Source organism: Chaetodon trifascialis, chromosome 7 (assembly GCF_039877785.1).
Source record: "Chaetodon trifascialis isolate fChaTrf1 chromosome 7, fChaTrf1.hap1, whole genome shotgun sequence".
Lineage (NCBI taxonomy): Eukaryota > Metazoa > Chordata > Actinopteri > Chaetodontiformes > Chaetodontidae > Chaetodon > Chaetodon trifascialis.
The window spans coordinates 18,185,001-18,212,601 of record NC_092062.1 but is presented as its reverse complement, the minus strand read 5'-3'; the positions used below and the strand labels follow the sequence as shown (position 1 = coordinate 18,212,601).

The following is a 27,601-nucleotide window of genomic DNA, read 5'->3' as shown; positions in this document are numbered from 1 at the left end:
AATATTCTCTCTCTGCAGGACTGAAGCTGGGATTTTCCATTGACCAGGGCACTTTGCACAATGTATCCCTGGGACAGGGGCAGGAGGAAGTAGCTGAGAGGGTTCTGAAGAATGCATCTAAACTTGGGCACTGGGTCATTCTGCAGGTAGGAAGCATTTCTGTTCATAGACTAGGCTGCTGCAGTGACTGCATGCTGCTCTTCCAACCAGCCTGTAGTGCACCTAATGATATCATCTCACCCCATGCGCAAGAGAAATAAACTCAATTTGGTTCAATAAAAGCCATAATTGGCTAGATCAGCTGCATAAGTGCCTCCTTTACAGAGGAGAGGCCTGCAGCCAAGTGAGACACTGAAGGTTATCTTACTAATTCAAAACATGGCAAGGCATCTTTCACAAATGAACAAAAACATATTATACATTAAAATGGGTAATTTATTTAATCAGTTTTTGATATAATTTGCCTAATCTTTATGTTGTCTTTTTGAAATGTTGTTTGTTCAGAATGTGCACCTTGTGGCTCGCTGGCTGCCCTCTCTAGGCCCTCTTCTAGAGACAGTAGCGGTGGACAGTCACCCAAACTACAGGGTGTTCATCACTGGGGAACCAGCACCGAGCCCGGAGCGGCATGTTATTCCCAGAGGCATACTGGAGAATGCCATCAAAATCACCAATGAGCCTCCCACTGGCATGAATGCCAGTCTGCATGCAGCCCTCAACAACTTCAGCCAAGTGTGTTAAAACACTCAAAATACTTCCAAAATATGCGTTGATTGGAATTTACTGAAATCTGTTTTGATTGCGCTCCCTCTGCCCTTTCAGGACACTCTGGATTTGTGTTCCAGAGAACAGGAGTTCAACTCCACGCTCTTCTCTCTCTGCTTCTTTCATGCCTGTGTTACGGAGCGCCGTAAATTTGGTCCCCAAGGGTGGAACCACAACTACCCCTTCAGCACTGGAGACCTCACCATCTCAGCCAGTGTCTTGTACAACTACTTAGAGGCCAACACCAAAGTATTTTAACCCTATTTAATATACAATATAATATAATATACACAATATAAAAACTTTTGATTTGTTTTTACTACTTCCTTAAACTGTGTAAATGTATAATGCTAATGCCGTTTGCAGTGAGATTATTGTCAGACAGGGATGTTGAATTACAGTACAGTGTATCTATTACTTATTGGGATCTTTTTTTTCCACTTTTATTTCTGAAAAATGTTCGTTCTTGTCTCCTTTTCACATTTCTTCTCTCATAACTATGAACACGCAACCTATAATTTAGCTTTATTTCATGAAGACAAAAAATCCATTCTTGGGGTGCAGCACCCCTCACAACTCCTAATGCATTTCTCTTAGCACTCCTATTACTCTGGTCACAACCAATTATGCCTCCTAGGTATTCTGCCCTCCAAAAACGAATGTCCTTCATTATGTTAACCAAACAGTAACCTGTATGTGCGTATACAGAGAATTCATTAGGAGGGCAATGAAGCGTAATCCTAAATGTAATTACATGCAGCCAATGTGACAGTTCACAACGCTACATAAGTGATCACTGCAATTAGAGCTGATGAAGGAAGCAATTTGCAAAACAATACAGGTACAAATGATTGTGAACCTCCAGCTTTTGTAATTTGTTATGAATCACAGGTTCTTTTCTTCCTCCTTCACCCTCACGGATCATAATCTCCCGCTGAGGAAAAGGCTCTTCTGTCATACATTAGATCAGTGTGTGTAAAGAAACATAATTTTGTTACATTTCCCTGCTTTTATCATTATTACAAGAGCTCATCTGGGATGAGATCATGTAGTTATGGCTTGAAGTTCCAAAGGAGGAATGAAATAAGGTAGAAAAAAAAGCACCTCTTTAAGATGCTTGTAATTAATTAAATCCAACATTTTTTATGTTTGAATTGTCATATTTACCTTTTTTATAGTCCATGCAGGTGCCCTGGGAGGACTTGTGTTATCTTTTTGGTGAGATCATGTATGGAGGACACATCACTGACGACTGGGATAGAAGACTTTCTAAGACCTATTTGCAAGAGTTCATGCACCCGAAAATGGTAAGTCAGTGTTCATGTTGCTGTGAAAGAAGAATATTATTTTTCTTTTTCAGAATTACCTCACCACTTCATTTAAACTTGTATAATTGCATAATTCAAGATTTCAAAAATCACTACTCGTTAAGTTCGATTTTCACACAAAGCCTGGCTACATTCAGTTTAACTGTGCCAACGAGTCAAGAAACTATAAAGGTGTTGTGAATGTCATGGTGCCGTTGTTAAGGTAAAGGCTGCCCTCTTGGGATGTAAATCTAAACTGCAGTACTGCACTGAAAGTCTTCTGGTTTTTCTATCCTCACTGTGGTCATGTTCCTGCTCTGTACATTATGACAAATTTGGCTTCCAGCTTCTGCATGACACTCCATTACAAGCATTATTAGGTGATTATTTGGTACTTTTCCCTTTAGTATGTGTTTAGTTGATAGATGCTACTGATTAGCCCCCTTCTAGTTCACTACCAAGCTAACAGCCCCTGATTTATGAGGGCAGTTTAGGTTGAATGCTCACTGTCGCCATTTTTTCTGTATATTAAATAGCTGTACTGTATGTGTTTGCATCTTTGGATTTTCAAATTTTGAATTTCTAGTTTGAAGGGGAGCTCCTTCTGTGTCCTGGGTTTCTGGCTCCTCCTTTCATGGATTACGTTGGTTACCACAATTACATCGACAGACATCTTCCATCGGAAAACCCCACTCTGTACGGTCTCCATCCCAATGCTGAGCTTGAGTGCCTCACTGTCACCTCAGACAGCCTGTTAAGGACTCTGCTGGACCTGCAGCCGCAGGACTCCTCCAGAGGAGAGGGGGCCACCCAGAGCACAGAGGAGAAGGTGTGGAGGCACAAAGAAGTGTCATTGAGAAGAAGCAGCTGATAATACAATTATTTACCGAATTCAATAAGCTAACCATGTATATTATAATTGCCAGATCAAGTCTGTCATTGAAGATATCCTTGACAAGCTTCCGGAGGAGTATAACATGGCAGAGATAATCTCAAAGACAACGAAGCGAAGCCCCTTCATTTTAGTCTGTTTCCAGGAGTGTGAGCGCATGAATTTTCTGCTAGAAGAAATAAGGAAGTCCCTCAATGAGCTGGATCTTGGCCTGAAGGTACAGTCCACTGCTACATACACTCAATAGAAATTTCATCGCTGAGATCCTTTAGTATTAACGTGGATTTCTATGTTGACAGGGAGAACTCACCATCTCCTCCAGCATGGAGAGTCTGCAGTCAGCCCTGTTCGCTGACTCTGTTCCAGACTCCTGGGCCAGACTGGCTTATCCCTCCACTAAAACACTGGCACACTGGTAACTCTTTCCCCTATTTTTCCCATTGACACTGAGTTGTTTATTTTAAATTCTGTCGATACATTTTGAACCAGTATCTTCAAACATGAAGCCAATATGACGATGACCCTTGGCTTCAAGCAACAATATGCCTTTATTTTTTGTTAGGTTTAGTGATCTGACCTGTAGCTGTCGAGAGTTGGACAGCTGGACTCAAGACTTGGTCCTTCCTGCAGTTGTTTGGCTCCCGGGCCTTTTCAACCCACAGTCTTTCCTCACTGGTGAGATCACAAACTCCACACCAACATGACATATGATTTTAGATGACACATGCATCAGAAATATTAAAACCCAGACTTTTCCAGCTGTGCTGCAGAGCATTGCTCGCAAGAATCAGTGGCCCCTGGACAAGATGGCTCTGACTGTGGACGTAACAAAGAAGACGAAAGACGACTTTGGACATCCGCCACGTGAGGGGGCCTATATCCACGGACTCTTCATGGAAGGTCAGAATTAGTCTAACATCCCTCTCATACTACTCGACTTGATTAAGTGATGAAGCATATGTTTTGGTAGAATGAGCATCTCTGGACGTATCGCCAGTTAACCTCACAGTACAGCACCTCCTGTGTCCTCTCAGGAGCACGCTGGGACACTCAGTCTGGAACCATCTCCGAGGCAGTTTTGAGGGATCTGACCCCAGCTATGCCGGTGCTGTATGTTAGAGCCGTGCCTGCAGAGGAGCAGGAGCTGAAGAGTACTTATGAGTGTCCGGTGTACCGCACCAAACAGCGTGGGCCCACATATGTGTGGACCGTCCGCCTCCGAACCAAACAGCCCCCTGCCAAGTGGATTGTAGCTGGAGTAGCACTGCTGCTGTCTGTGTGAGACACATTTTTTAGTATCTGCTGACAGTATTCTGCAAACAGTGTTAACAGAGATATTTTTAATGGGACGTGTTCTTCCATTGTGACAGTATTGAATCATTTATTGTGGTCATTTTGCTTCCAGTCATGTTTTCTTACAATTACTAATACTAAAGACACAATTAAACACCTTTAATCTTGCCTTACAGTCATTGTATCCAATTTGCTTCATATGTGACAATTAGATTTGGAGATAACTGAAATAAAGACGCAGAGATGCTTGTTTAGCCCATGCTGAACCTGTTGTGTCTGTGTCTGACACTGTTGATCGTCTCCCTTGAGATGCTTCAGTCTGGGCATGATTTGTTGGGAGCTTATGTCTCCATTTTAGACCATGTAATTCTGGATAGGGAGCATATTTTATCGGAAGGTCAAGATTAAAAAAAGCTCTCTGGCTGCCCTCTCCTAACTGAATGATACACAATGCCGTCTGGAGGGTTCCCGCACAGAATTCCCAGGAGATGATGTGCATGGTTGCTATTGACTTTTAAATGAGGTGCATTTGACATTGACCTTTTGTACGGCTGAGGCAGAATACTAACAGACTAGTGTAATTCATTCACCCGGGCCTTGTTGGAGAAACCTATTCAAAGACACTGATAGCTTTCTATGAGAAAGCAACACATTAGATTACCCATCCTTTATCTGTCTGCACTCTCTGTCAGCATCTGATTGACTCGATACGAACCAAATCAAACCTTTTACTTCGAATGAGACTAAAGGAACACAGTCGTCTTATCTGAAATGTTATCTCTTCAAGCTGATTTAATTGAGGTTAATTGAAAAAGAGAAGCTGTTCGGATTAAAGTGCGATTCTCCAGATACGCTGAAGGCGCAGAATGAAGGGTGACTCGTTTGTTCTGAAGTCTCTATGTCAGAGATGCATTAAAATATTACTGGAGCTCCAGGGTCAAGGTTGAGATAACTCGGCACAGTAATGCGGGGTTGCGTAGTAATACAGTAAAGTTGCTTAGATGGGAATTTTGTTCAGCCATGAAAAGGGGATATATAAAAAAAAAATAGGCTGCATTCATTATTCAAAACAAGTTTATTTGACTGCCAGAGTCGGAAGTTTATGATATCAGTATGCTCTGGAAGAAACAGGACGAGTGCAATATTCTCTGCTAAGATAAACAAGTGACATTATGATGTACAAATTAGAGCCACTGAATCACACTATTTTGTTTTTGGTTTTTTTTTTTGGATAGAAATCAGCACTCTTATCTTTTGTAAATGAGATTTTCTCCAACACTAATAACTGCTGTGTTGCTCTTAATTTCTTCCTGCAGCCAAACAAGTGGAGGATGGAGGATTGATTCTGTGCATTGTATTGCACAGGGGAAATGAAGAACCAGTCTTCCTGTAGTTTCTCTTCATCTGCCCTCTCTTCCTCTCATTAGCACGCCACAGCAGCCAGCCACTCATTTGGTGACAGGGAAATGATACAGTGCTGGCAGTGTTTGGGAGGAAATGGCAGGGTACGAGGCCCGGCGCAGCAGGGGTCGTGCCACAGATAGTCATGTTAAAAGGCCAAGCAGGACACCTGGTTAAAGTCAGCAAGGGCATCTGGGTCACACCTCCGCCTCACAGTACCCAGAGAAAGACAACGTGTACCGATGGTCTTGGAACAATCAAAAATGGAACAGTCCCACATCTTTAGCATTTGTGCACGAGGTTACAGTAAAGCTGTTATATTTTAATATAAAGGACCTGAGCGTAGTTTCCTGGAATATTACCAATTCATGAAAAACATAACCAAAAATCAGTGTACAATTTTAGAATAGTGGGTTCTTATTTAAAAACAATTTTAGATTGTCATGACCTGATGAACCCACTAGAGGGCCCCGTGCCAAAAATGAGCTGTGGGCCCCTAGTGAGCAACCACCCCGCTTCCCCCCCTCTCCATGTATCGTTTATGGATAAGTGATTTGTTTGTGGTGGTTTGATTGAGCACAAAATAATTTTATAAAATGTGTCTTGTACACAACATAAACATAAGAAATAACAATCATTCAACTGCAACTAAATAACTACAAATTAATTGTCATGCAGTGACCTGGAGCCTCTGGGCCCCTTCAGGGTCGGGGGCCAAAGGGGATTTCCCTTTCCCGACTTTCCAGTTCATGAGACATGACCTGTACAGTATGTCAGCCACACAGGGGCAGAGGAGCCGATATGCTCTGATATTTAATTAAAGGAAATGTAACACGCTTGGTGTCGAGCTTGAAGCACACACAGTGCTGACGAGTTGTTTGTGCATATATTGAGCACAGTATCACTTTAACAGATGCCTTTCAGCTTCCTTTGTTTCGCTGTTGTTTGTGGTTCCCTAAAAACACTTTTTATTATGACCTCAGTATGAGTCATTTGATTGATCCTAAAACTAAATTTAAACCACGGCAAGTTAGAGACAATACAATATTTATAGATACAGTTACCAATAACACATTATAAATATGGTAAATCTGAGATGGCTCATCTTGTATGTTTGATGCTGACATTTCTCACTAGAAATGTAAATGCATTCGCATTGGACATTATAATCATTCCAAGTTAAGAGAATTACTGCTGAAAGAGTTAGAAAGTGCCATTTGCAGGAATGGGGAATGAATTTTCACTCACCACCTTATACCTGTATGCATCCTTCACATTAATCAAGTCATGATGATGAGAAATATTTTATTGCATGCACAGTTGACACTGGTGTTCAATCCATGGTTTGCCATATCATGCAGACCAGCCAAAACAGTGCGTACAAAAAATAAAAGGAAAGAAAGAAAAGATCAAACTTTGTATCTATGGAACAAATAAATAATTCTGAAATAAATAAATATCCTTATCCAGAATTTCAACACATACATATATACAGTATAAACAGAATCAACTGTACATTGTTGATGATACAAAGGAAACTTGAAATAAGATAGTGCTAAAGCATGTTCTCTCCATGTCGGCCGTGGGCTTTAAAATCCAAAATATACAAATAAAGTCTCAAGAATATAATGCAAAAGTCCATCTACAGCGCTTCACATCGCCTGCCTGAAATGCCTAACTTAAGGGCAAGAGGGAGAATTTTCAGTCGACCAATTTAGAGAATAAATACTGCATCTCCCATGACTACACACTATACATCTGTATACAGTAGTGTTACTTCACACTGTACACAAGCAAATGGCTTCCAGTTTTCTTCCTTTTTCTCTACTTTTTAGTCCAGAAGGTGCTGTAAAACTTGATTCTGCTATTGCTCTTTACTTACAGGGACAGATATTTTTTTCTATCCATACATGTACTGAGGATAAAAGAGAGCAGCTGTAGCTCAGTGATGGAGCTGAGTAGCGTTCGATTCAACCCAAAAGCAGCTCAGTGACACCGTCCAGAGGAAGGCTTGGCATGGGTTGTTATATGTCACCATGTAATGCGTTTTTGGAAACTCTAACACGCTATATCGTGTTGGAACCTGAACTTTAAAGAGCGACACAGGGCTGCGTCAGTGCGGGTCTGCTGCTTCATTGAACTGATTGTCCACAGCTCAGCTAGATGGAGATCCTCACACCAATGCTTTTGGGGGAAAAAAAGATGAGCATTCATTTGAATGAGCATTTTTACAGTATTTGGCACTAACATGCGTCATTATGACTCACACACAGGACACTCATCTGTTTGCACGCACACCAAAGAAATACAGTATACTGTGTATTCTTATTTCCTGCTCTGCATTGTGTAAAGCCTCATACACAGCACTTTAGGTTAATAAAAAACTGTATGGTAAGAGAATTCTGCAGTGTAAAAAATAATGACAATAATATATGAAATGTCAAATATTTAACAATCATCTTGAATCCGTTTAGCAAGACGTCAGCTTGTGTCATCCACTGTGCTGATCTACTAGTCGCTGGATGTCCTACATCTGGCTAAGAGGTCATCTGGATCGTGGCGGACTCTGAGAAAACAGCAGTGCGTGTGTAGTATCGGACTGAAATACTCTTTGGTTAAATCTGATGAGACAACCCTCCGCTGACAGATCTATAAATACAAAAAGACTCATCTCAATCACCTGATGTGACGTGATGTGTTCAAAGCTCTGGAAAGGTGAGTAAGTGGACCCTGTTTTTGTCAAATGTACAGCTTTCAAGGTTGAGAATGAACTCCCATGCTCTAATTTTTTTGTTTGCACATTTGTGTCCTGTAGCTTTTTATTAGATGGGGAGCATTTCACCTGCAAACCAACTCTTTCTGCTGATTCTCCACAGAGTGGAGCTGTTGGGTCATGGTCAGAGCCCCAAACCTGCCAGCCTCTGCATGTAATGTAATAGCAGCAGCAGCAACAGCAGCAGCAGCAGCAGCAGCAGCAGCAGGTTAGGACACTCAGATCTAATCATACTGATCAACATCTTGAGCTCAGACCTGCTGCTGCTGTTGCTTTCTCTTGCCAAGAGGCAGCAGAGGTTGGAGTGGATGTGCTGGCACTGACGCTCAGCTGTTGGGGTGATGTTGGCTGGGCCTGCGTTCAGGTGTTCTGAATCACTGACTGTTGTGGATCTATGCAAACATTTATGCATTTAACCTAAGATGTGTCCTCCGCTGCTTATTCTCGTCTCTAGTGAGAGTTTTCCTGATTGAGCGGCTCCCTCCTGTGGTCGGACAGGATCGTGCAGCGTACTCTGAGTCCTGAGAGATGGCTGAGACAGCGATAGATTGTTCCTTGGCAATCCGACGGTCTGGCTGACACAGAGGGAAGCGCAGTGAGAGCTGTCCTCTAAGCACGGGGCTCCAGTCTGTGCGACAGTTCAAACAGAGTCTGCTGATTGTCGACGATATGAAGGTAATCAATGTAGGCTCGCACTTCGGAGCTGCTCTTCTGGGTGATGCCGTTTCCTGGTGGGAAAGAAAATCTTTTACTTCCAAGTTGAGACAGCAGCACCTAGGACAGCTCCTCTGTCTGTCCTCTGTCAAGCCAGCCAAGTCATTTTTACGTCAAAAACAGAAATGTGGACATCATATAAATAGCATTAACCTGGTTTAAACTATATACAGATCCTGTATTTTAAAGCTGACAGTTGACTGATGTGAATACTGACCCATGTGATCTTTCTGACACTGCCGGATGAGCCGTACTGTGTCTGCTATCATGTGCTGAGACAAAGAGGGATGCAGGCTTCATTAAACATGACATTTCGCCATTAACATCTACATTTCTAATTCAGCACTGCTGTATTTTTTCTACAAAGGGCTCCTGAACTCACCAGCTTTTCAAAGTTAACCAGGTTGTCGTGAAACGTCTTGTTGCCTTCGTGAATGAAGGTGATGTCTGGAACAGATAAACATTTTGTGAGCATTCACCAACAGGTATCTGATATCTGTTTGTTTCTTCATGTCAAATCTGCCAGCCAGAAATCTTTCACAGAGCTCTCCTCCTGGATTAGTTGTGAGGTAGCGAAGGGACAGAATAATGAGAGCACCTTTCAGGAGTAAAGGAAGAAAGGGGATCTTTGGCGCCTTCATCTTCTTGAAGGAGTCCCTGTAGGTCTTGTGGTTCAGCGACGGATCCTGTGAAGACATTTTTCAAAACGAATGAGTGTAATCCCGGTGGGGGGGTGCTATGTGTGCCTGTGCATGCATGCTTTGTTAGAGCTGAATTACGGCAGCATCAGAGACTAATGATCATCCAGAGCACCTGATGTTTCACCTGATGTTTGGAAATTAAAAACATCTGTTTGTTTCACCGCATACACACTGAAGCACAGGTTTGTTTTCCCTGTCAGAGTCGATGAATGTCGTTGTTTTTTCATCTCAGAACAGATATATACAGTGTGTTGTATACACAGAGTGCCACGGATCACACTTACTGTAACTGTCTCCAGCTCTGAGAACAGCTTTTTGAATTTCCCAGGAATCTTCTGCAAAGATAAGATTTATTTTATTCAGATGTGCCTCAGCTATAAAGTTGGAGCAGACGTCTGGATGAAAAATAGGACATCCTTACCTCCCAAGTCTGACTGAGGCGGCTAACAGCTGCAGTGTTCAGGCCCATTATAATGGCAAAGAAGCAGTTGAGGTTCCTCTGAGCTTTACAGCTAGAGATGATCAATGGAGCAAACAATCGAGTTACCTTTGGGGCACAGCTCATCGGTGCAGAAGGAGGTGCAGTTTATTGATTTGCCACTGGAGGGGGCACCATCCTCACGCAAATCTAAACACCTCACCCTAACATTTGGGGCTGGAATGCTGTGGTGTTGGCCAGAGAAAAGCTACTCACTGGGCAGCGATCTTGATGAACTTCTTGATGAGTTGGACCCTTTTGCAGAGCGTCGGGCAGAGCAGCACCTCAGTCATCACCCACAGCTGGACATCATTGCAGCGCTGCAGCAGCAGCTCTAATGCCATAGTGTGACCGCTGCTGCTGTGGCGGCTGAATGTGAAGTAGACGAGCTCTTGCTGTAAAAAGAAGAACGTATATTCAGGAGTTGAGCAGAGCACGGCGCGTCATGGCTCATGTCGCTTAAAACTTGGGCCTGCGAGCCAAAGATGGCCGACCATAAGGTTCAGTTTCAGTTGCCAGATGATGAAAAAAGTTGGGCTCCCCTGGTTTAGACACATCAGGCCTAAATTTTAGAGGGAACAAACCCTGCACAAGCATTCAAGTAGTGGGACAAACCTCGTGTATTGAGTCAAAGATGGTCCAGTCAAAGTTGGTGAGAGCAACAGCCACGTCCCACGTGTTTAAACTGAGCGTGCGAGCCGTCCTCTGTTGCAGCTCGGAGTTGTCTGTGAACGGGTTCTGTAGAGGGAAAACCAAAGAAAAACAACATCAAACACTGACAAGATCAGGGCTGCTTGTCTTTTCTTTTTGTCCCCAGAAAGGCAGATTAGAAGTTATTTGATGTGAGCAGGTTTTGATAAATTGTCCTGATAATTGAGATGTGAAGCTTCTAACATAATCTAAATATGCTGAATTATAGATTATTTTATTCATCGCTTTTGATCTGATGCATGAATGTATTTCTGACCTAACAGAGGACACTGTTTTGACAGCATATGAACAGCATGTTTAATTTGAAGTGACACCTTGCAGTGATATTCTTACCAGGACCTCTCCTAGGTCCTTCCTGCAGACATGCAGCCTCCCCATCGGCCGGACAGAATCGGAGAAGACTCTGTCCTGAGGCTGCAGGAGGAGCCTGCCTGCAGGGGGAGAAAGCATATCACAAATAGCACAACACCATTAAAAATCTGTCAGGCAGCGTGTTAGCAGCTATCAGTAGTAGATAAGACTTGCTGTGTGAGGTTCACTTCAGTTGCTGATAACAGATACTGACTTCATATCACTGGAGTGTAAATGCTGGGAGATTCGGGTCAGTTCTGCTGATTATGATCTCACACGTTCATGTGTGGGAAAAAAAATTCAAGCATTAAATGTTGTGAGTTGTGAGTGTGAGTGTGTTTTTCATAGGGAATATTTCCTTTTTTTTACAAGTTAGACTAGTATAGTTGGGATAGTTTATAACTTAAGACACTTCAGATTAACCTATTCTGACCTACTATGTACTGAATTGCACACTGGTGTTTAATGAGAGAGCTGTGCAGAATGCAGATGCAGCTTCTTACTTTCTGTTCAGACTGCCTCTGTGAGTTTTTAGTTGTCATGCATGACTGTATTGCTGGTTGATATGTACTGTATTTACCTCCAGGGTAAGTGACAGCCACTAATACCAGTTCGCCCTGTGGGACATCCATCCTTTCTGCCACCGCCTGCAGCAGCTCCTGGGCCACGACTCCTAGATGAGCCCTCATACTTAGGTAGGAGTCCATGGTAATATACACATGACACAGCACTGTAGCACAGAGAAAATATTGTTTCGGTAAAGTACAATATATAATAGCACAGCCCTTGAAGTGCTGCTTGGCCCATGGCCAGTGCGCACAGCAGACTACGCATGATCACTTCATTATATAACCACAGACAAACCAGCAGCCAGATGCTGCTCGAGCAATTCTAAATGGCATCAGGCTTTCTAAATAATAAAGCTCTTGATATAAGATCATGACACAGGGCCACAAGACAAGCTAATGATACCGGAATCGCCTCAGAGATTTTATATTTTATTGGAGCAAATTCCATAGGAAATTTTCAAATAACCAAATTACTAAAATTTCATGGGTCCTGGGCAGCTGCTGGCTTTGCTGTGAGAGCTGGTGTAAAAGGTAAAGGGCTTGGTGTATTCAAGGGGAGGGATAATCAACCACTGTGTGCAGTAGAGGGCAGACTTCATGCAGGCTTTCTTCCCAGACGCAGACTACGGCGGGTTATCTTACCATTTAGCACTCGTTCAACCAGAAAGAAAGCAATTAATTAAGTCACCTGCTGCCGTCTCCGAAAACAACAGGAAGAAATGGATATTACAGGGCTGCCCCTTATTGATAAGGTGACCTTGAGCGAATCGACTGACCCTCAACTTCTCCAGTGTAAGCATTCAGTGGTCAGCTGTGGAGCACTGTGTAGTGTGGATCTGTGGCTTATCCAGAAGCAGAAAACTAGTCTACCTCCAAACCTTGGCAGAAAAAATCCAGACTGTCGTGAAAACTAGATGGCATGAGCAGTAAGCATGAACCTGCCCTTTAAAAGAAGCAGAACCTGATCCCAACAAGGGAAAAATAATTATTAAGTCATAACTCAGGAATCTGCATTTCCAAACCTTTTCATACATTCCCTGGAAAGATTCCCATTGTTCTACTCTTCAGACTAAATGTCTTTGGAAACAACGTATGACGGGAGGAATGTGTGAAGAACGCCTCGTTTTACGTCTTACCTTCCTTGGTCTCCCTCTGTGTGCCTCTGGACTGGAGCCCGTTCTCTTTCAGGCTCAATTGGTGGAAAAGTGCTTTGCTCTAAAAGAAGGGAAATACGTGGATTTTCACACACATTCATATTGCCTGAGAACATTAAGCATTTCAGTGGAGCCACAGAACATTGTCTTTAGCAGGAAATGTGACGACAATGGCTCCAACGGCCAAACTAGCATGCTGCAGTGGATAGCCAGTTCTGTTTAATACAATTCTCTCTGTCTGAAGTGTTGTAAAGGGAGCAAACACAAGATCGTATCACTCACCTTCCTTTGAGGGGAATATTCATCCACTGTGCTGGAAAAAGAAGAAAGAAATCAGCACCATCATGCGCCTATACATGTGCAAATAACTGTAATTTCCCCTAAAAAGACCCAATCTGGTGATTACTCAAGCTGCACCTATATCAAGTTAAATAACAGCTTCACATCAATGCAGTCTATAAGTGAATGTACATGTATACTCCTCTGTTGCGTTCAGTCCATTATTTAAGATCAGTGTCAAGGCGAGATTAGAGTGCTGTGCAGATTTTTAGACCTTCCAATGTGATCCCTTCCGTTAATCACCCCATTCTCATCAGTTAGGCCTGGCTAGCATGATGGATAGCCCCGTGTCCATTATCATCCCTCAGCTCTTGCTGGGCTCTGCATCACAATAGGCTTGTTGGCACAAAGCCTGCCCTGAGGGATCTCCTCCCGCAGGCCAGCAGCAATCCTGTGCTAATGAAAAACCTGATTCCCACTGTCACATCAAAACAGAGCTTGTGATCTAATTCGCTGCCTTACTCCAGAAAAAAAACATACCACAGCGGACGTCAACGAGCTCGGTACATTACAACGCCACCTGACGAGAGAGCGCAAGAGAACAAGTGGTGTTTGATTCCTAAGCTTTCTTTTTGCACAAAGACCAGATAGAAGTTTATTATAGCAAAGGACTAAATGAGTGTTCTTTGTACAAAAAATGGCACCTTTCAGCTTTCCACTCAGTAGCAGATTGCCTAAAAGCAGTGAACCTTGTCCTCCCTCGGGGTGAGCCTGATTGTGAAAAGCTCATAAATAGCAGAGCATGTCAGTTAGAAACACCCACGCAAAGTCCACCGCTTTAAAGGAGTGGGTGTTGTTGAGCTCCCTCTCTAAACACGAATAAAGCAGCAGAGTCAAGTTGAATCATCTGCACTGGTTTCTTATAGGCAGCAGGTTGGAGCATCCCCAGGGAAAGGGTCTGATCGGAGGCTGTGGTTGAGGGAGGGGAAGGGAGACAGGGGTGTGGCAATGTGTCTGGTGAGTTGGGGGTAGTTTACACTGTAACGACAAAGAGCAATATGATGCTCACTTTTATTTAAAAAAAAAAAAAAAAAAAAAAGAAAGAAATTTTAACTAAGCAACAGTTCCACTTAAACAACGAGAAAACAGACCAGCAAAATCTGCAGGGAAAATCAGATGTTTCTTTGTTTGTTGATATCATGTCTTTATACAACATACCAGTGTGTACAAGAGCATCACTAGGTCTGTCTGTTTATTGTATATGTGCATGTATGCATGTATGCATATACACATGCTTATGTCCATGTGAGTATGTATACATGTTCCTGTATGCTAATATGCCTGTGTATGCACATTTTGTATGCAGTACGTCTATATCCGTGTGTATACATACATGCATGAATAAATAATATTTGCTTAATGTCTGCCTTTGACAGTGAACTCCATACATTTCATGAAGGCACACTGTGGTCTCTAAGTATAATAGAATCTGATTTGGTAATATCAGTAGAACGCTAAAAATAGTCAGTACCACAGCCAATGCCAATCTAGTGCATTGATCAGTAAATTCCTACTGTATGCATTTTCTATTTAGATTATGGGCTAATTTATGTAATCTATTTCCCAGTCAGATGATGTGTGTCACTGTGCTTATACATATGGAGGTGCATTATACATATATAATGGAATATGATTCCGTTAATAGCAAGCAGGCTTGAAAATGCGTCAAACAAATGTGTAAACAAGCTGTTCGTTCTCATGATAAGTGAGAAAAATTTCTGCCGGCTTGTCATTAATTCTCAAAAATCCTGTATTTCCTCAATTTTAGAGATTCAGGATAAAGAACTCCATGACCTTCATACTTTAGTGCATAACACCCCGGAACACTGCAATTACTCTTCAGGCTCTGAATGGATTCATTGATGAGGAGCAAGCAGAGAAGCAGCTCTTTCTGTCCTCAGACACCAGCTCATGTCTCTGCATCTTTCCAGACCCCAAACAGTCACAGTCATACTCACTGTACATACGCAGACTTAAAATCATCAAATCCACCAGTTTTTCCATTTTCTCGTTTAGCATGTATGTCCTGAACTGTCCTGTGTCTAATAACTCATAATGCCATATTAAAGTTATCCACTCACTGTCTGCGATGCAGCTGGTACAGCTTCTGCAGTTCCCTCACATCCTTCTCCAGGGCCGGGTGCTCGTAAAGATCATCCAACATGTAACGATAGAGAGTCTGGAAGGAAATGTCAATTTTCATTTCTCCCATATTAGTTCAGCTCACACCCCAGTTTCCACCCTTTTCACAGAACATTACATTTCCTACCTTCATGAACAGTTTGACATGCTCGTCCTCCCTCAGGAAGTCTTTGCAGAGAGCCGTCCACTGTGACACCAGGTGCAGCACTTTTTGTTTCCTCTCCAGAGCCTCCTTCCTGTCCTCCTTCCCTCGGTATCGCTTGGTGCAATAGGTGGGATTGGGTTAAGGCTTCAGCACAGATGGAGAGTGAGATCTATTTGCTGACATCAAATGCAGTATAAAATGAAAAGAGTGTGCGCAGTGTTGATTTAAGGATAGAGAAGAGACTTTCCGTTTCCTTGGAAGCGAAGCAGCTTTGAGTCAATAAAGCGGCCGTGTTTTTGTCTATTAGTACCATTCACAAAGGAGGGTTATTGTGTGCGAATGTTTGAAATAATGTCCCTGTGTTCAAGGATATTGCCCCAGCAGAGCTTGACATAAGTCGCTGGTGGACATGAACACTGGGTAGGTCAGCAGAAAGTCATCCAGAAGTGTATCTGCGAAGAGAAACACATGATCAACAATGAACAAAAAATGGTACATTTTGTGGTGTTCTAACTTTAGAAATAGCTGTAGTTGAATAGAGTTACACTGAAGAGAGAAACTTAAGTTTCAATTCTGTGCAGAGCGTTGTATAAATCCTCATTAGGTTTGTGCTATGCTACAGGATGCTGAGCTGCAGGTGCACCACTGACATTGACAGCTACGTGATTGATGTTGGCTGAGCTGCACAAACAGTCGGCCTGTACTTTTAATTGAGGTGGCAGCTCAGAGACTTGGCTTTAGTTTTTCCTCTTCCATCTTAATAATACGTCAAGGAGAGCTCATTCTGTCAAACGTCTAACCAAGCACTAAGCGGAGACATTTCAGAGGTGAGCGTGCTGTGAGAGGCCGTTCAATGGCACATTATCCTTCATGGTCAGTCTCAGATGATCACTTGTGCTGAAACCGCTGAGGATTCTCTGGCTGCGTTTTGCTCCTACAAGTTAAAACAAGCCTTTACTGGCTTTATCTTCAATCTCACACATTCGCCGCTGCAGGCTGTATCAGCCACGATAAGCCAATAATGTTTAATGTGTCAACTGACTCTCTGCCCTCTGATGAAGTCTGTGTTTTCATTGTGATTATCTTGTGAAAAGAAAAGCAATCTGATATTGTTCAGCCATCATCGTAATGTGTTTACAAGCAGCCTTTTCTGCCACTGTATCCTCATATGATTCCTTCCCAAGGTTACACGTGGCTACGTGTTTCTGTAAATGGATTGAATCAAAGCTGATCAAACAGTCCCCGTGACATGAAATGCACTTATAGACTACATTATAGCAACACTTTTTTTTTTACCATGATAAACAAAGACTAAACTTCTAAACTATCACTTTGTTTTAATACAACACACAAAGCTCCTTTCTCCCAGAATCTAAGTAAATAATTATTTGTTGGACAATATGACAAACAGTAAAAGTGCATTTCAGTAAATGACTGTAAGCCATTTAAATAAAATTGTAAGGCATACAGAGAAATAGGACAGTAACTCCCAGACATGATGCCCAGCCACAAGCGAAAGGCTTTACAAATCCTATTAGGACCAACCTCCACTCAACCCCTCTGCAAGTGTGCCTCACACCCAGAATTGTAAATTCTCCCCTTTAATTTCACACTGGCTTCCCAGGGCTTTGTGTGCGTTCTGGTCCACAGGACACCCTGACATCATTATGTTAATCCGTGCAGAGCAGCTGTGGATGCATCACTCACTGCTTATGAGAGGTTACACACTTGTACACATGTAACTCCCCTAAAGAATAGAATAACACACTTTAACACAAAACCAGAAAGCAACATGCAAAAGATCACCCACCCACATACTGTACTTTACCTCCTCCCCTCCACACACACACACACACACACACACACACACACACACACACACACACACACACACACACACGCGAGAGCACCATGCACTGCTCACACACTGCTCTGTGTGAGTGCGCAATGCTCCAAGCTGTCTTAACTGAAACACTTTCTCATGAGTAACAGCTTACATACCACTCCCCAGGCTGTACACACTGCAAGTTTTGAAAGTTGGAAAACAGAATAAATATTTAATCTTAACCTAAAGTAATACTCTCAAGTTTTCTTGGTAAAGCAGCAAAAAAAAACCAAAAAAAAAAAAACAGGGAGTGTCCCGCAGAGTAAATTTAATCCAGACAGTTAAGCAGGAGCTACTGACCAAAAGACGTGTATGGATTGTGCTGTACGGATAAAGTTTAAAGGGCTGATGTGTGACTGCTGCCTCACAGGATTTTTATTTAGGATTTTCAGCTATCATCAGTTGTTGGCTGAGATCAGAGAGGTGAATGTAGGTTGATGATGGTGATTTTGCTTCTGCTTCTGCTCAACCCAAAACAAATTTAGTTTCCTTTTCAGAGGAAATGCAGAATGGATTCATTGATCTCGCTTGTCAATCTACTGTTTAAATCAATCATCCTGACAATCAACCTGCCAATTCCAATAAGTACTCGTAAAAATTGATCAATGCCGCCTTTGAAATAAGGATGTTGATGTGTCACTAATAATAATGTAATGACCAGAAGCCATCGTCTTGGTGTAAAAGCCTTAAATTATCATGATTGTCTGTATTGAGAAATTAAAAATTTTATCTTATTTTATCTGCTTTTTTCCCCTATGAATAAGCATCAACATCTCCCCACATGGTGCATCAGTTAAAGGGCTGGAAAATCCTCCCATTAGGAACACAAATGTTCCTTTCCATGTTTTTCAGAGCTGGCAATGTGCAGCATGAATCTGTGCAGAGCTGGAATCAATAGATGCACTCAGACTGGGTACAGGAAACAAGGCAACAAAGCATGCTACCCACAGTGCTAGCCCACAGAAGGAAATGCGATGGCAGCACGTCAGACATCTCCACAGTATAGACTACTGCAGTGCTTCATGTTTGCTCCTTTCAAACATGCCGGTGGTGCTTTCAGAAAAGTGCCATCTCTTGCAGAACGCTCCTCTGCATTCTTAATGTTGTGTATGCAGTATAGATGGAAGCAAGTGCTACCATGATGAGATGAAACTGGCTTTCTAATGTGCTGTGCTGCATGTAAGTCATAAACACAACATCAATAATCTGCTGCAGACATCAGTCATGTTGCTGCACAAGCTGTCTGAGCCATCCGGGAGAGAGAGACCGAGCGCGGCAGCTCGGTGGATGTTCAAATAAATCTCTTTTTGATGAAATCAAGGGTATCACATGACCACGCTTCACGGGGTCTGAACTTTCAGGGGCACACTTAAGCGTAGAACTAGAGCGCATAGAGCGTCAGTATTCACGCAGAGAGAACCAAGGCCAGCAGGAGTCACACTACTAAACATGACTGAGTGCAGATCAATTGCTCTCCAGGACTCAGTTCATTCCTTCTCCTCCGCAGGTCTCTGGCTCTTTGACCCTGGGATATCACTCAGCATCATGCTCTGGTCCACGGCTTCCTTTAGAGGCTTCACTTCAATACAGTCCTTGTAAGGTGAGCTAATGGTGAATGATTCATCAACAACACAGCCCATAGGATAAGGTGCGGAAGGGTTTATTGTAAGTAAGCTAAACTGAAGGAATGGAGGAGGTCTTACCCACATGCCCACTAATTTAGCTTGGTGTTTAACATATCATCAATATTAAATACTAAATTATACCAATAAAAAAGCACCATCTTGTAACTCCAGGCACATCTCCTGAGAGGACATTTAGATCAATTTCATTCACTTCCTCATCAGAATGAGTAATGATCTTTGGTATGCAGTTAGCCAGCCTTCATCCTGATGGGAGATCGTCTGTGACCACCTCCATCTCCAGGGAAAAATATGCGTGTCCTTTTTTCTCTCCTTGTTTGCCCTTTTTCTCTGCATATACAGTGTTTCTCTGTTCTCTCTCGTATTCTTCCTCTGCTTCTCTGACTGTGCTGCTGCTCTCAATCATCATCTCTCATCAAACCATCTTTCCAGCTCAATCAACAGAGTCTCCTCTGCCTTGGCAACAGTGTCACATTATCATGTACCTGCTGGGATGAGAGGAAATGTGTTGATTTGTTGTCGCTGTGAGGCTGGACCGCATGTCATGCGGACCGTTATGGTATCGCTCAAAAGATATGAGCAACGTTTATCTCTGTAAAAGGCTTTTAAATGAGCAGGCTCGAAGTCTGAGCCATTCTGGGAATGATAGCACATGATTAGCCCAGTAATAATGCCCAGAGGGGGCTGCTGTCCCAGCTCCTCTGTGAGAGAGAAGGGTGGGGAGGGGAGTAAAAGGGAAAGTAAAGGGAGTTATTCCTCTCTTTTTCTTTCTGTCTATCTCTCACAAACACACATAAGAACACCATTTCAACAATGCTATAATCATAAAGTTATCCACCAACTAAATATCCTCCTTTTTTAAAATTTTGCTCTCTAAAATACAAAAATGCTTATTCGCACACTGGCAAAACACAGTAAGGAGAAGGAGGATGAGAAAGGTGTTTCAGAACATTAAAGTGTGCATGCTGACCTGACTCTTTGCCCTGTGTTGTCCCCTGGTCCTCATCCAGTGTCAGGTCATTCAGCAAGTGCTCCAGGATCTTCTCCGGGGTCCCTGATAGCACCATGTACCTGTCAGACACAACAGAGTCAGTGGACGAGTCCTCCTCGATAGAGGACAGAGAGCGACTGCTGCTCCATTCCTCCTCTCCCTCCGTCCCCTCATCGTCTATGTAGCGAAAGTAGGGGACGTCAAAGGTGGGCATCGTCACCGGCTCTGCCCGGCTGGTGCTATCACTGCTGCTCTCCTCAGAGCCCTCCTCGTCTTCCTCGTCCTCCTCCTGCTCCACCAGGGCAGCGTGCAGCAGCCTGCCCTCCTCCTGCCGCAGGTTCGGGGGCTGTGGCTGAGATCCCATCCTTGCAGAATCCCTGTGCCCTCACACCGGCAATGTTGCCGTGGTTACTTCTGCATGCCCCCTTTACCCATCCATCCATCCACCTGCAGCTGCTACAGCCCCGTGGTCCACGGCTGCCTATCCCTCAAGCACACTGAGGTATCCCAGTATTTCCACGGCTGAAAGAACTCCTGACTTGAATGGGAAGGCAGCCAGCAGAGCTCTGCCTCACAGTCCCATGCTGCTCACTTATATGTATTTAATGTAGTCATTTATGTGTAGGGAGCTGTGATGTAAGCATGCCTGAATGAGAGTGTGATCCAGAGAGACAGAGAGGGAGAATGATGGGAGGGAGAGTGCTGAGGGAGAGAAACAGATAGTGAGAGAGGATGGGAGGGAGGGAATCTAGGAGGGAGGGGAGTGGAGAGGCTTACCTCCTGCTCCTCGCCTCCTCTCTCCCTCCTCCCCTCGCTGATGCAGAGGGGGCTGGCGGCTCTGACGACACTCTCTGGAGAACCAGCACATCGTGGCCCCTCTCCCTTAGACACACACGGACTGCCTCGTCACTCTGGGGCTGGAGAGAGAGGGAGGGAGGGAGGGAGGGAGGGAGGAAGGGTGTTATCACCAAGGAGATTCCCCTGAATTTTCTGCCCCACACAAATCACCACTGATTTCCATCATAATACTCTGTCAAAGCCAGCACTGTAAATGAAAGAGAATTTCCATATATCATTATTCAGTCCTTATCAGTGGAGCCCATTCAGGGATTAACATAAAAGACTCACACAATTTTTAATTACTGATTCCTATGCAGAGCCTATTAAACGATGGGCAGCGTCTAGAGACAATCTATTTTCAAGTTGTCATACGGTTGAACTCTGCACACCAGCAATGGTGAGTGGTTCTGAGCTTAGTTCAGACTTCAGCTCACATGGTCAGTCCTTGTCTGGTGACCACTATGAGGTGCTATGAATGATAAATTCATCCTCATGTTGCCTACAGCCTCCCACTCTCTGTCTTTCTCTCTTAGTCACTGTCACATGTTATCAATTGAAGCCTCAGCAAAAGACAGCCATCCATCCTATCCCTTAAACCTTCACCTGGCCAACAGAAAAACATTTCTTAATGCCTCTCTCTCAAGGAGTAGACTGTTAGAGCAGTGAGATATAGAGGTGCAACTAACAATTCCATTGTCTTTTAATCATTCAGCTTTTTTCAATTAATTGTTTAGTCTACAAAACAGTGAACAACACCCCAGTGCTCAAGTTGACTTGTTTTGTTCTATCAACACTCAAAAACCTAAATATATCAAACAGAGGGAAGTTGGAACTAGCAAATGTTTAGTATTTTACTTGATAATCGGTTTAAATTATTCATTGTGTAATTACTTACAGACCAAAATACATTCCAATCTTAATGATTAATTGATTACCAAAATTGGTTTATTGACTATTCTACTGGTCAGACAATTAACACAACAAAGCAATTCAATCAGCCCATGAAGGTATGTTTGGTGATGTATCAAAAAGACGAGATTCAGGAATGAGAAGCGCACATGCACACTTTGTCTGCCACGGAAGGCCAAAATTTTAATGCACACAGTAGTGTGATGGATATGATGCTGTACATCACTGGTAATTCAACTGAGCATTCAATGATTTTTTTTTTTTCTAAATTGAACTTTTTAAATCCTACATTTGAAACAAATTGGCCGGTTGCAGCATCTGAATTGTAAAGAAGACTGGTAGCTGTTTGGCGGTGCAGGGTCTGGATCAGAGATACTGGTCTTAATGAGGAGTTCACTGTATAGTGCACGCATCCTGCATCAACTAACCCCTCTTCGCTCCCCCCCTCCGCTCCTCAGCCATCAGTCAATGCAACACAAGCCTCTGTGCATGCAATTAGCCAGGCAGACAGGCTGGAAGCGGTTGCAGTTTTCTACCCTAATTGCCTTTTGCAGAGAAGCATCCAGAGTCCTTCAGTTAAGCATGACTTCCTGGCACATTATCACTTATCTGTGATCTGTGGACATACATACATAAACAGGCATACTGGAGATACACAGCACGTACACAGATGAATGCATTAACACAACATGTAAACACACACTTGCAATATCTAATACAACAAAGACACACGACCGTGTCCATCACTGTGTGGGCCACATTTTCATCATAACATTACGCAGTCAACCAATCCCATAAACACCAGAGATGTTTTTAGACCCTCAGAAAGAACCATTAATGGCAATGTTTGCTGGAAGTTCTTTCAGTGCTGTGATTTATGACTCTAGGCAATGTTTGCATGTCTGTTTAAGTGACAACTTGTGAATTTATTCCTTCTTTATCTTAATACAAACACATACACACGTATAAAAAATGCTTTCATGCACTTAAGGGTGTATCCTGTGCAATAATAGACTGCATTATCCAGTCACCCACAGTATGACATAAGGTTAGGGGGCATGATGAAAAACAGAGAACTAGAAAATTCCCAGAAAGAAAGGGCTGTGTTGATTAGCTTCCTGCTTCTTGGGAAGAGGACATTAGTGGTTCTATCTTTATCAAGACGTGACGGTCACTGTGTGCGCTTAGCTTCATCAAAGCCCGCTGTTTCTGTCCCACTAAGCGTGACAGCCAAGCAAGTCGAATTCTTGACTATAATTAACAGGGTGTCTCAGTGTATTGCGAACTGGTCAAACAGCAAAACAAACCTTTCCTCACAATGAATTATTGATCCTGCTGGAGCTGCTGCAGGCCAACTGCTCAGTGCGCACTGGGCTTTGCCGTTACCAGCGTCCAAACTCAAAAACACAATCAGACCTCGAAGAGTGAATGCACATAATGAGACTGAGTGCCAGGGACGCACAGCTCCTACCCGAGCCTGGAGGTGACCTCGACTCACAGCTAGCTCTGAAGTCTTCCCAACATGGACACCATCAGCAGACGCGTAAACACTACTTATCAGGCCTCTGCACAAAGTCAAAGGGTTTACTGTTTCCTTCTTTGCTCCAGATGCATTCCATTGGCTGGAGGGATACTTGCTATGTGCATGTCTCCGTGCTGCTGCAGCAGGTCTGGTACGCTCGGTATGGAACATTTAAAGGGATCTGGAAGGTGTCAAGTCCTGACAGGGTGCAGATTTGCATCGTTAGTGTGCATCATACAGTAAGGGAAGGTAAGGAAGACCAAAGGTTCATAAGCATCGCTGTTGCTTTCAAAGAACCCTTTGATGTAGATGCACTTCATTATCTCCAACAGCAATTATCTCAAATTCCTGTAAAGCTCTGATAATATAGCATGTTATTATAAACACTGGCACATAAGCACTCATAGGATTCATGTGTTGGCTGAGAAGAGCAGCTCTATGTTCATGTCTCTGATGCCCACTGAATAATTTAAAACAGCAGTTAAGTTAAAAAAAACAAAACAAAAGAAGAAAAAGTGATTTCCAAAGTCAAAACTCTGAACTGCAACACTTAAACCTGACATTTCTTTCCACAGCAAAATAAATTATGAATAGTTCTCTCTAAACTACCAAAGGAAAAGACCCAGAAACATGCTTGGCTTCAAAATTAAGGAGATTGCATAACATTCATGATCTCCCAATGCCAGAATCTCTCACACATTTTCACAGACATGAGTCGACTGTATATTAAGCATCCCTGTTTCCACCAGCTGGGATGAAACTGATTTCTAAGCTCTCTGATGTCTGGGCTTAGATATTTATATGAGCCACACAGTATGTGCATTGTGGCATCATTGGATTACTTTAAACCATTCTATAATCTCAAAACACTGTTAGATAATCTCACATAATCTTAGTATTTCTAGATAATGTCAAGTACTATATGCAAGGTCATCTTGCCATTACCACTGGGATTACATAAATGACACATAGATGCAAGTGTGCGCACTGCATGTTACTAGAGCAAAGGTAACACAGACAGACTGCTGTAATATGCAGCACTAACATTTGATCGTATGTGGCTTAGTGCAGATGAAAAGGTCACTATATTGAATACCAACACTGATAAGGCGATCGAGCCTTGTGTTAAAGTAAAGGTCAGAGACCTGATGCACTGGAATCCACCCTAAAGCCACACAATGCCTTGGCATGGTGGTCTGGTCACTTGCGTCAACTTTTCCTGCCATTGTTGTTCAGTTCAGTGCACAGATACAGCTGGCAGGAAGGGAGCCCACCATGAGGTCAGCCAATCAGACGTCCTACTGGCCAACTGGCAGGTGATGTCATGATTTTTTAAAAAAAGTGTGCAGGCTGAATTGAACATGTAGTGCATGTACACTGAATCTTCATTAATGACATACAGCTGCGATAGGGCCTGAGAGGCTTAGCTGATGCTGAATTCAACACAGCACATTTATAACATTCCTATGCATATGAGAAAATACACTCTACAGTATGTTGTTATGAAATCTTCTATATATCAGTTAAATTCTTCTATGTCTTTTAAAGCAGTCTAGAGACTATTTATGGTATTTTTTTAACTGAAGCTTTTTGTAGGCTCGGCAGAATCTAAATGACAACATTCATCTTCAGAGAAAGCAGAGATGTTTTCAAATGTAGGGAGGCCAATAAAAGCAGACAAGATATTAACATCAGTTTGATGGATGGATCACCGCAGGGGGCATGAGGAATGATGCTTAGGCACAATGCTCACAAAACAGCAGCATACAACACAGTATCTATCGCCCAGAGTGAAATGAACTATCTAATGCTGTCTAACTGAATATTCAAGGATAATAGATGCTAATTGAGCAAGGTTCATAATGACACAGAGAGGACTATCTGATAAGCAGTTTGACTGATGTCTTCACTGTGACAAGGCCAAAGATAGCTGTTCAGCCAAATGCATCGGAGAGTGGATCTATATTCATCTATTTACGAGTATTGCTGTATAAAAACCAAAGAAAGTTGTAAAAATCCTGTGTTATAAAAATGCAGCAGTGACTGCAGCAGTGTTGTTGGTTGTGTCTCACCTCGCTTGTCCTCTCTGGGCCCTTGCTGTGGTTCTGCAGGAAGCGGCAGCCGTCCTTGGCCAGTCTCTGGACCATCTCCAGTCTGGACAGGTCCTCCTTGTCATGCAGGATGCACATGTTCCCCTGCTGCAGTGCAGGGGACACGGAGAACATGTACCTCAGACCACAGTCCCAAGACATCGCAGGCTCACTGACTGCTGGCTGTCCACCAGGAAAAACAGCAGGGCTCCTGCCTGTGAGCTCACACTACTCTTAAAAAAGTGTAAGAGGAGGTGAGCAGCTCAAATGTGAGTGTTTGTATAGTGCGTGTTTCTGTGTATGCTGTTCAGATGAGTTACAGAGTCTGCTGTCACTGCAGCAGAAGTAAATCCCAGACGCTCTTTGCCTTGGTCAGCTCTGTAGCCGTGAGACAAGACTTCATCAGTTGGACTCCAGGTATCTCTGTGTGCTTGGCTTCACTGAGAGTGAATGACAAATTCCCTCTCTCTGTCCTTCCCTTGCCTTTTACCACTGGGGAGGGGAGTGAGTTAGGAACACGGCGGGTTCAGGAAACATCTGGTGAGCCAGACAGCCCCAAAAAGGAAGTTTCAAAATCTCCCGAAAGCAGGAGAGCATCTAGAGTCAGGACTGGGCAGGGCACATTACACTGGAAGGTCAAACACTTGTTAGGGTAGAGATGTATTGCGTGAGTGTGAAGGTTTAAAGCTATTTAGGCGCGAGCACACAAAGGATTCTTAACTGTTCTGTTTTCAGAATACGATGCAGAAACTAAATGTCACCAACAAGCAGCTGGTCACAAATAGAGTCACAAATGTCACAGAGCTGTTACAAGTAAATGAATCACATCTTCATCACACAATAATAAGATGGAAAGACAAGAGCGACCAATTAATGGACTTCTGGTGCAAGACTACGTAATCAATCTGTAATGAACTGAATTAATTTCTAAATTAATCCATCAGTCATTTGGTTTTTAAATGGTCAGAAAATTGTGACATTGTCCATCACGGCGTCCTGGAGCCCAAGGTGATGATGACATCACACTGCTCATTTTTTCCAAACGACACATAAGACAAAGAAAAGCAGTGAAACAAAGAGCTGGAGTCAAACAATTTTGTTGTTTCTGCTTGAAAAACGATTGATCAGAACAGTTGCTTACTTATTTTAAAGTTGAGGAACCAGCAATTAAGTGAGTAATAACTGTTAAAAATAATCGTAGTTTTGGCCCTAATACTTGCCTTTCTGCATAGGTAAAGCCTTCAAACTACACTGTGGAGTTTTTGTTTTTATCAGTGGTGATGCTGTTTTGTGGAACTGCCCCCCTACTGTTGTATCTGTGTCTCTGATTTCATTAAAGATCACAGTCTTGTCAGCACTTGCTAATTAAATGAAGCTTGTCATTTGCTTAGCATAGTTACAGAGGGACCAGCGCGATCCTACAGGTATTGACCAAGGTAGAGCAAGGACATTAATTCTTCCTATGAACACTTAATCTATTAGCGTTATATCTTTTCCCCTTCTGTCAGCAGTGTGACGCTTGACTGGGTCCTTGCAAAGCCATTCAATTGTGCTGCCGCTCCAAAGTGCTGATACAGCAAACTGTAGAATGAGAAGAGGTCCACATCTCTAGGTGGTGTTTGTCTTTCATGTGAGGTTGAGACCCATCATTCCACATTGCTCTACTGTTCTTTCAAAGCCACTGATCGGGAAGATGCCCACTGTGCTCATATACAGTATATGTCTTTGAAAGTGAATGTGAGCCAATTTCTGCGGAACTTGAGTTAAATAATTCCTTTCCTTAATTCTATATCGGCGCTTGTTAATTATAGCTGAGGTCTCGAAATGCTGTAATAAAGCATTCCTCATCATTTACAACCTCAAGGACTTAATAGAATAAGCAATGACTCGTTCAGCTAGTAAACCTAGTAGCTATACTGTGCTATATATTAGTGTCTTCTAGCAGTATGCTCTTCTATACCACTTCACCAGGGGAAGGAAGTAAAG

General features: G+C 42.9%; 2 protein-coding genes across 2 annotated transcripts in view; one reads left to right on the top strand and one right to left on the bottom strand.

The window, feature by feature from the left end:
* LOC139333484 (dynein axonemal heavy chain 11) overlaps positions 1–4,418 on the top strand; it is a 38,094-nt gene extending 33,676 nt beyond the window's left edge. The window contains exons 73-82 of the mRNA XM_070965928.1: positions 19–146; positions 505–732; positions 823–1,014; positions 1,944–2,072; positions 2,659–2,901; positions 2,999–3,181; positions 3,264–3,379; positions 3,527–3,639; positions 3,724–3,864; positions 3,999–4,418. Of these exons, the coding sequence (XP_070822029.1) occupies positions 19–146; positions 505–732; positions 823–1,014; positions 1,944–2,072; positions 2,659–2,901; positions 2,999–3,181; positions 3,264–3,379; positions 3,527–3,639; positions 3,724–3,864; positions 3,999–4,246 (1,721 nt within the window). The 3' untranslated portion in view covers positions 4,247–4,418. The remainder of the gene's footprint in view (positions 1–18; positions 147–504; positions 733–822; positions 1,015–1,943; positions 2,073–2,658; positions 2,902–2,998; positions 3,182–3,263; positions 3,380–3,526; positions 3,640–3,723; positions 3,865–3,998) is intronic.
* A 2,531-nt stretch (positions 4,419–6,949) lies between these two features.
* On the bottom strand, positions 6,950–25,865 carry LOC139334057 (rap guanine nucleotide exchange factor 5-like). The gene is made up of 18 exons (XM_070966797.1): positions 25,598–25,865; positions 21,032–21,171; positions 20,234–20,334; positions 16,109–16,187; positions 15,718–15,862; positions 15,530–15,627; positions 13,392–13,422; positions 13,092–13,170; positions 11,967–12,116; positions 11,369–11,466; positions 10,940–11,062; positions 10,541–10,719; positions 10,268–10,358; positions 10,131–10,181; positions 9,744–9,831; positions 9,528–9,592; positions 9,363–9,417; positions 6,950–9,159 (listed from the first exon to the last, which is right to left on the bottom strand). The coding sequence occupies exons 1-18, from the start codon at positions 25,775–25,777 to the stop codon at positions 9,041–9,043; spliced, it is 1,872 nt and encodes a 623-aa protein (XP_070822898.1). The 5' UTR covers positions 25,778–25,865; the 3' UTR covers positions 6,950–9,040.
* Between the last annotated feature and the right edge of the window lie 1,736 nt (positions 25,866–27,601).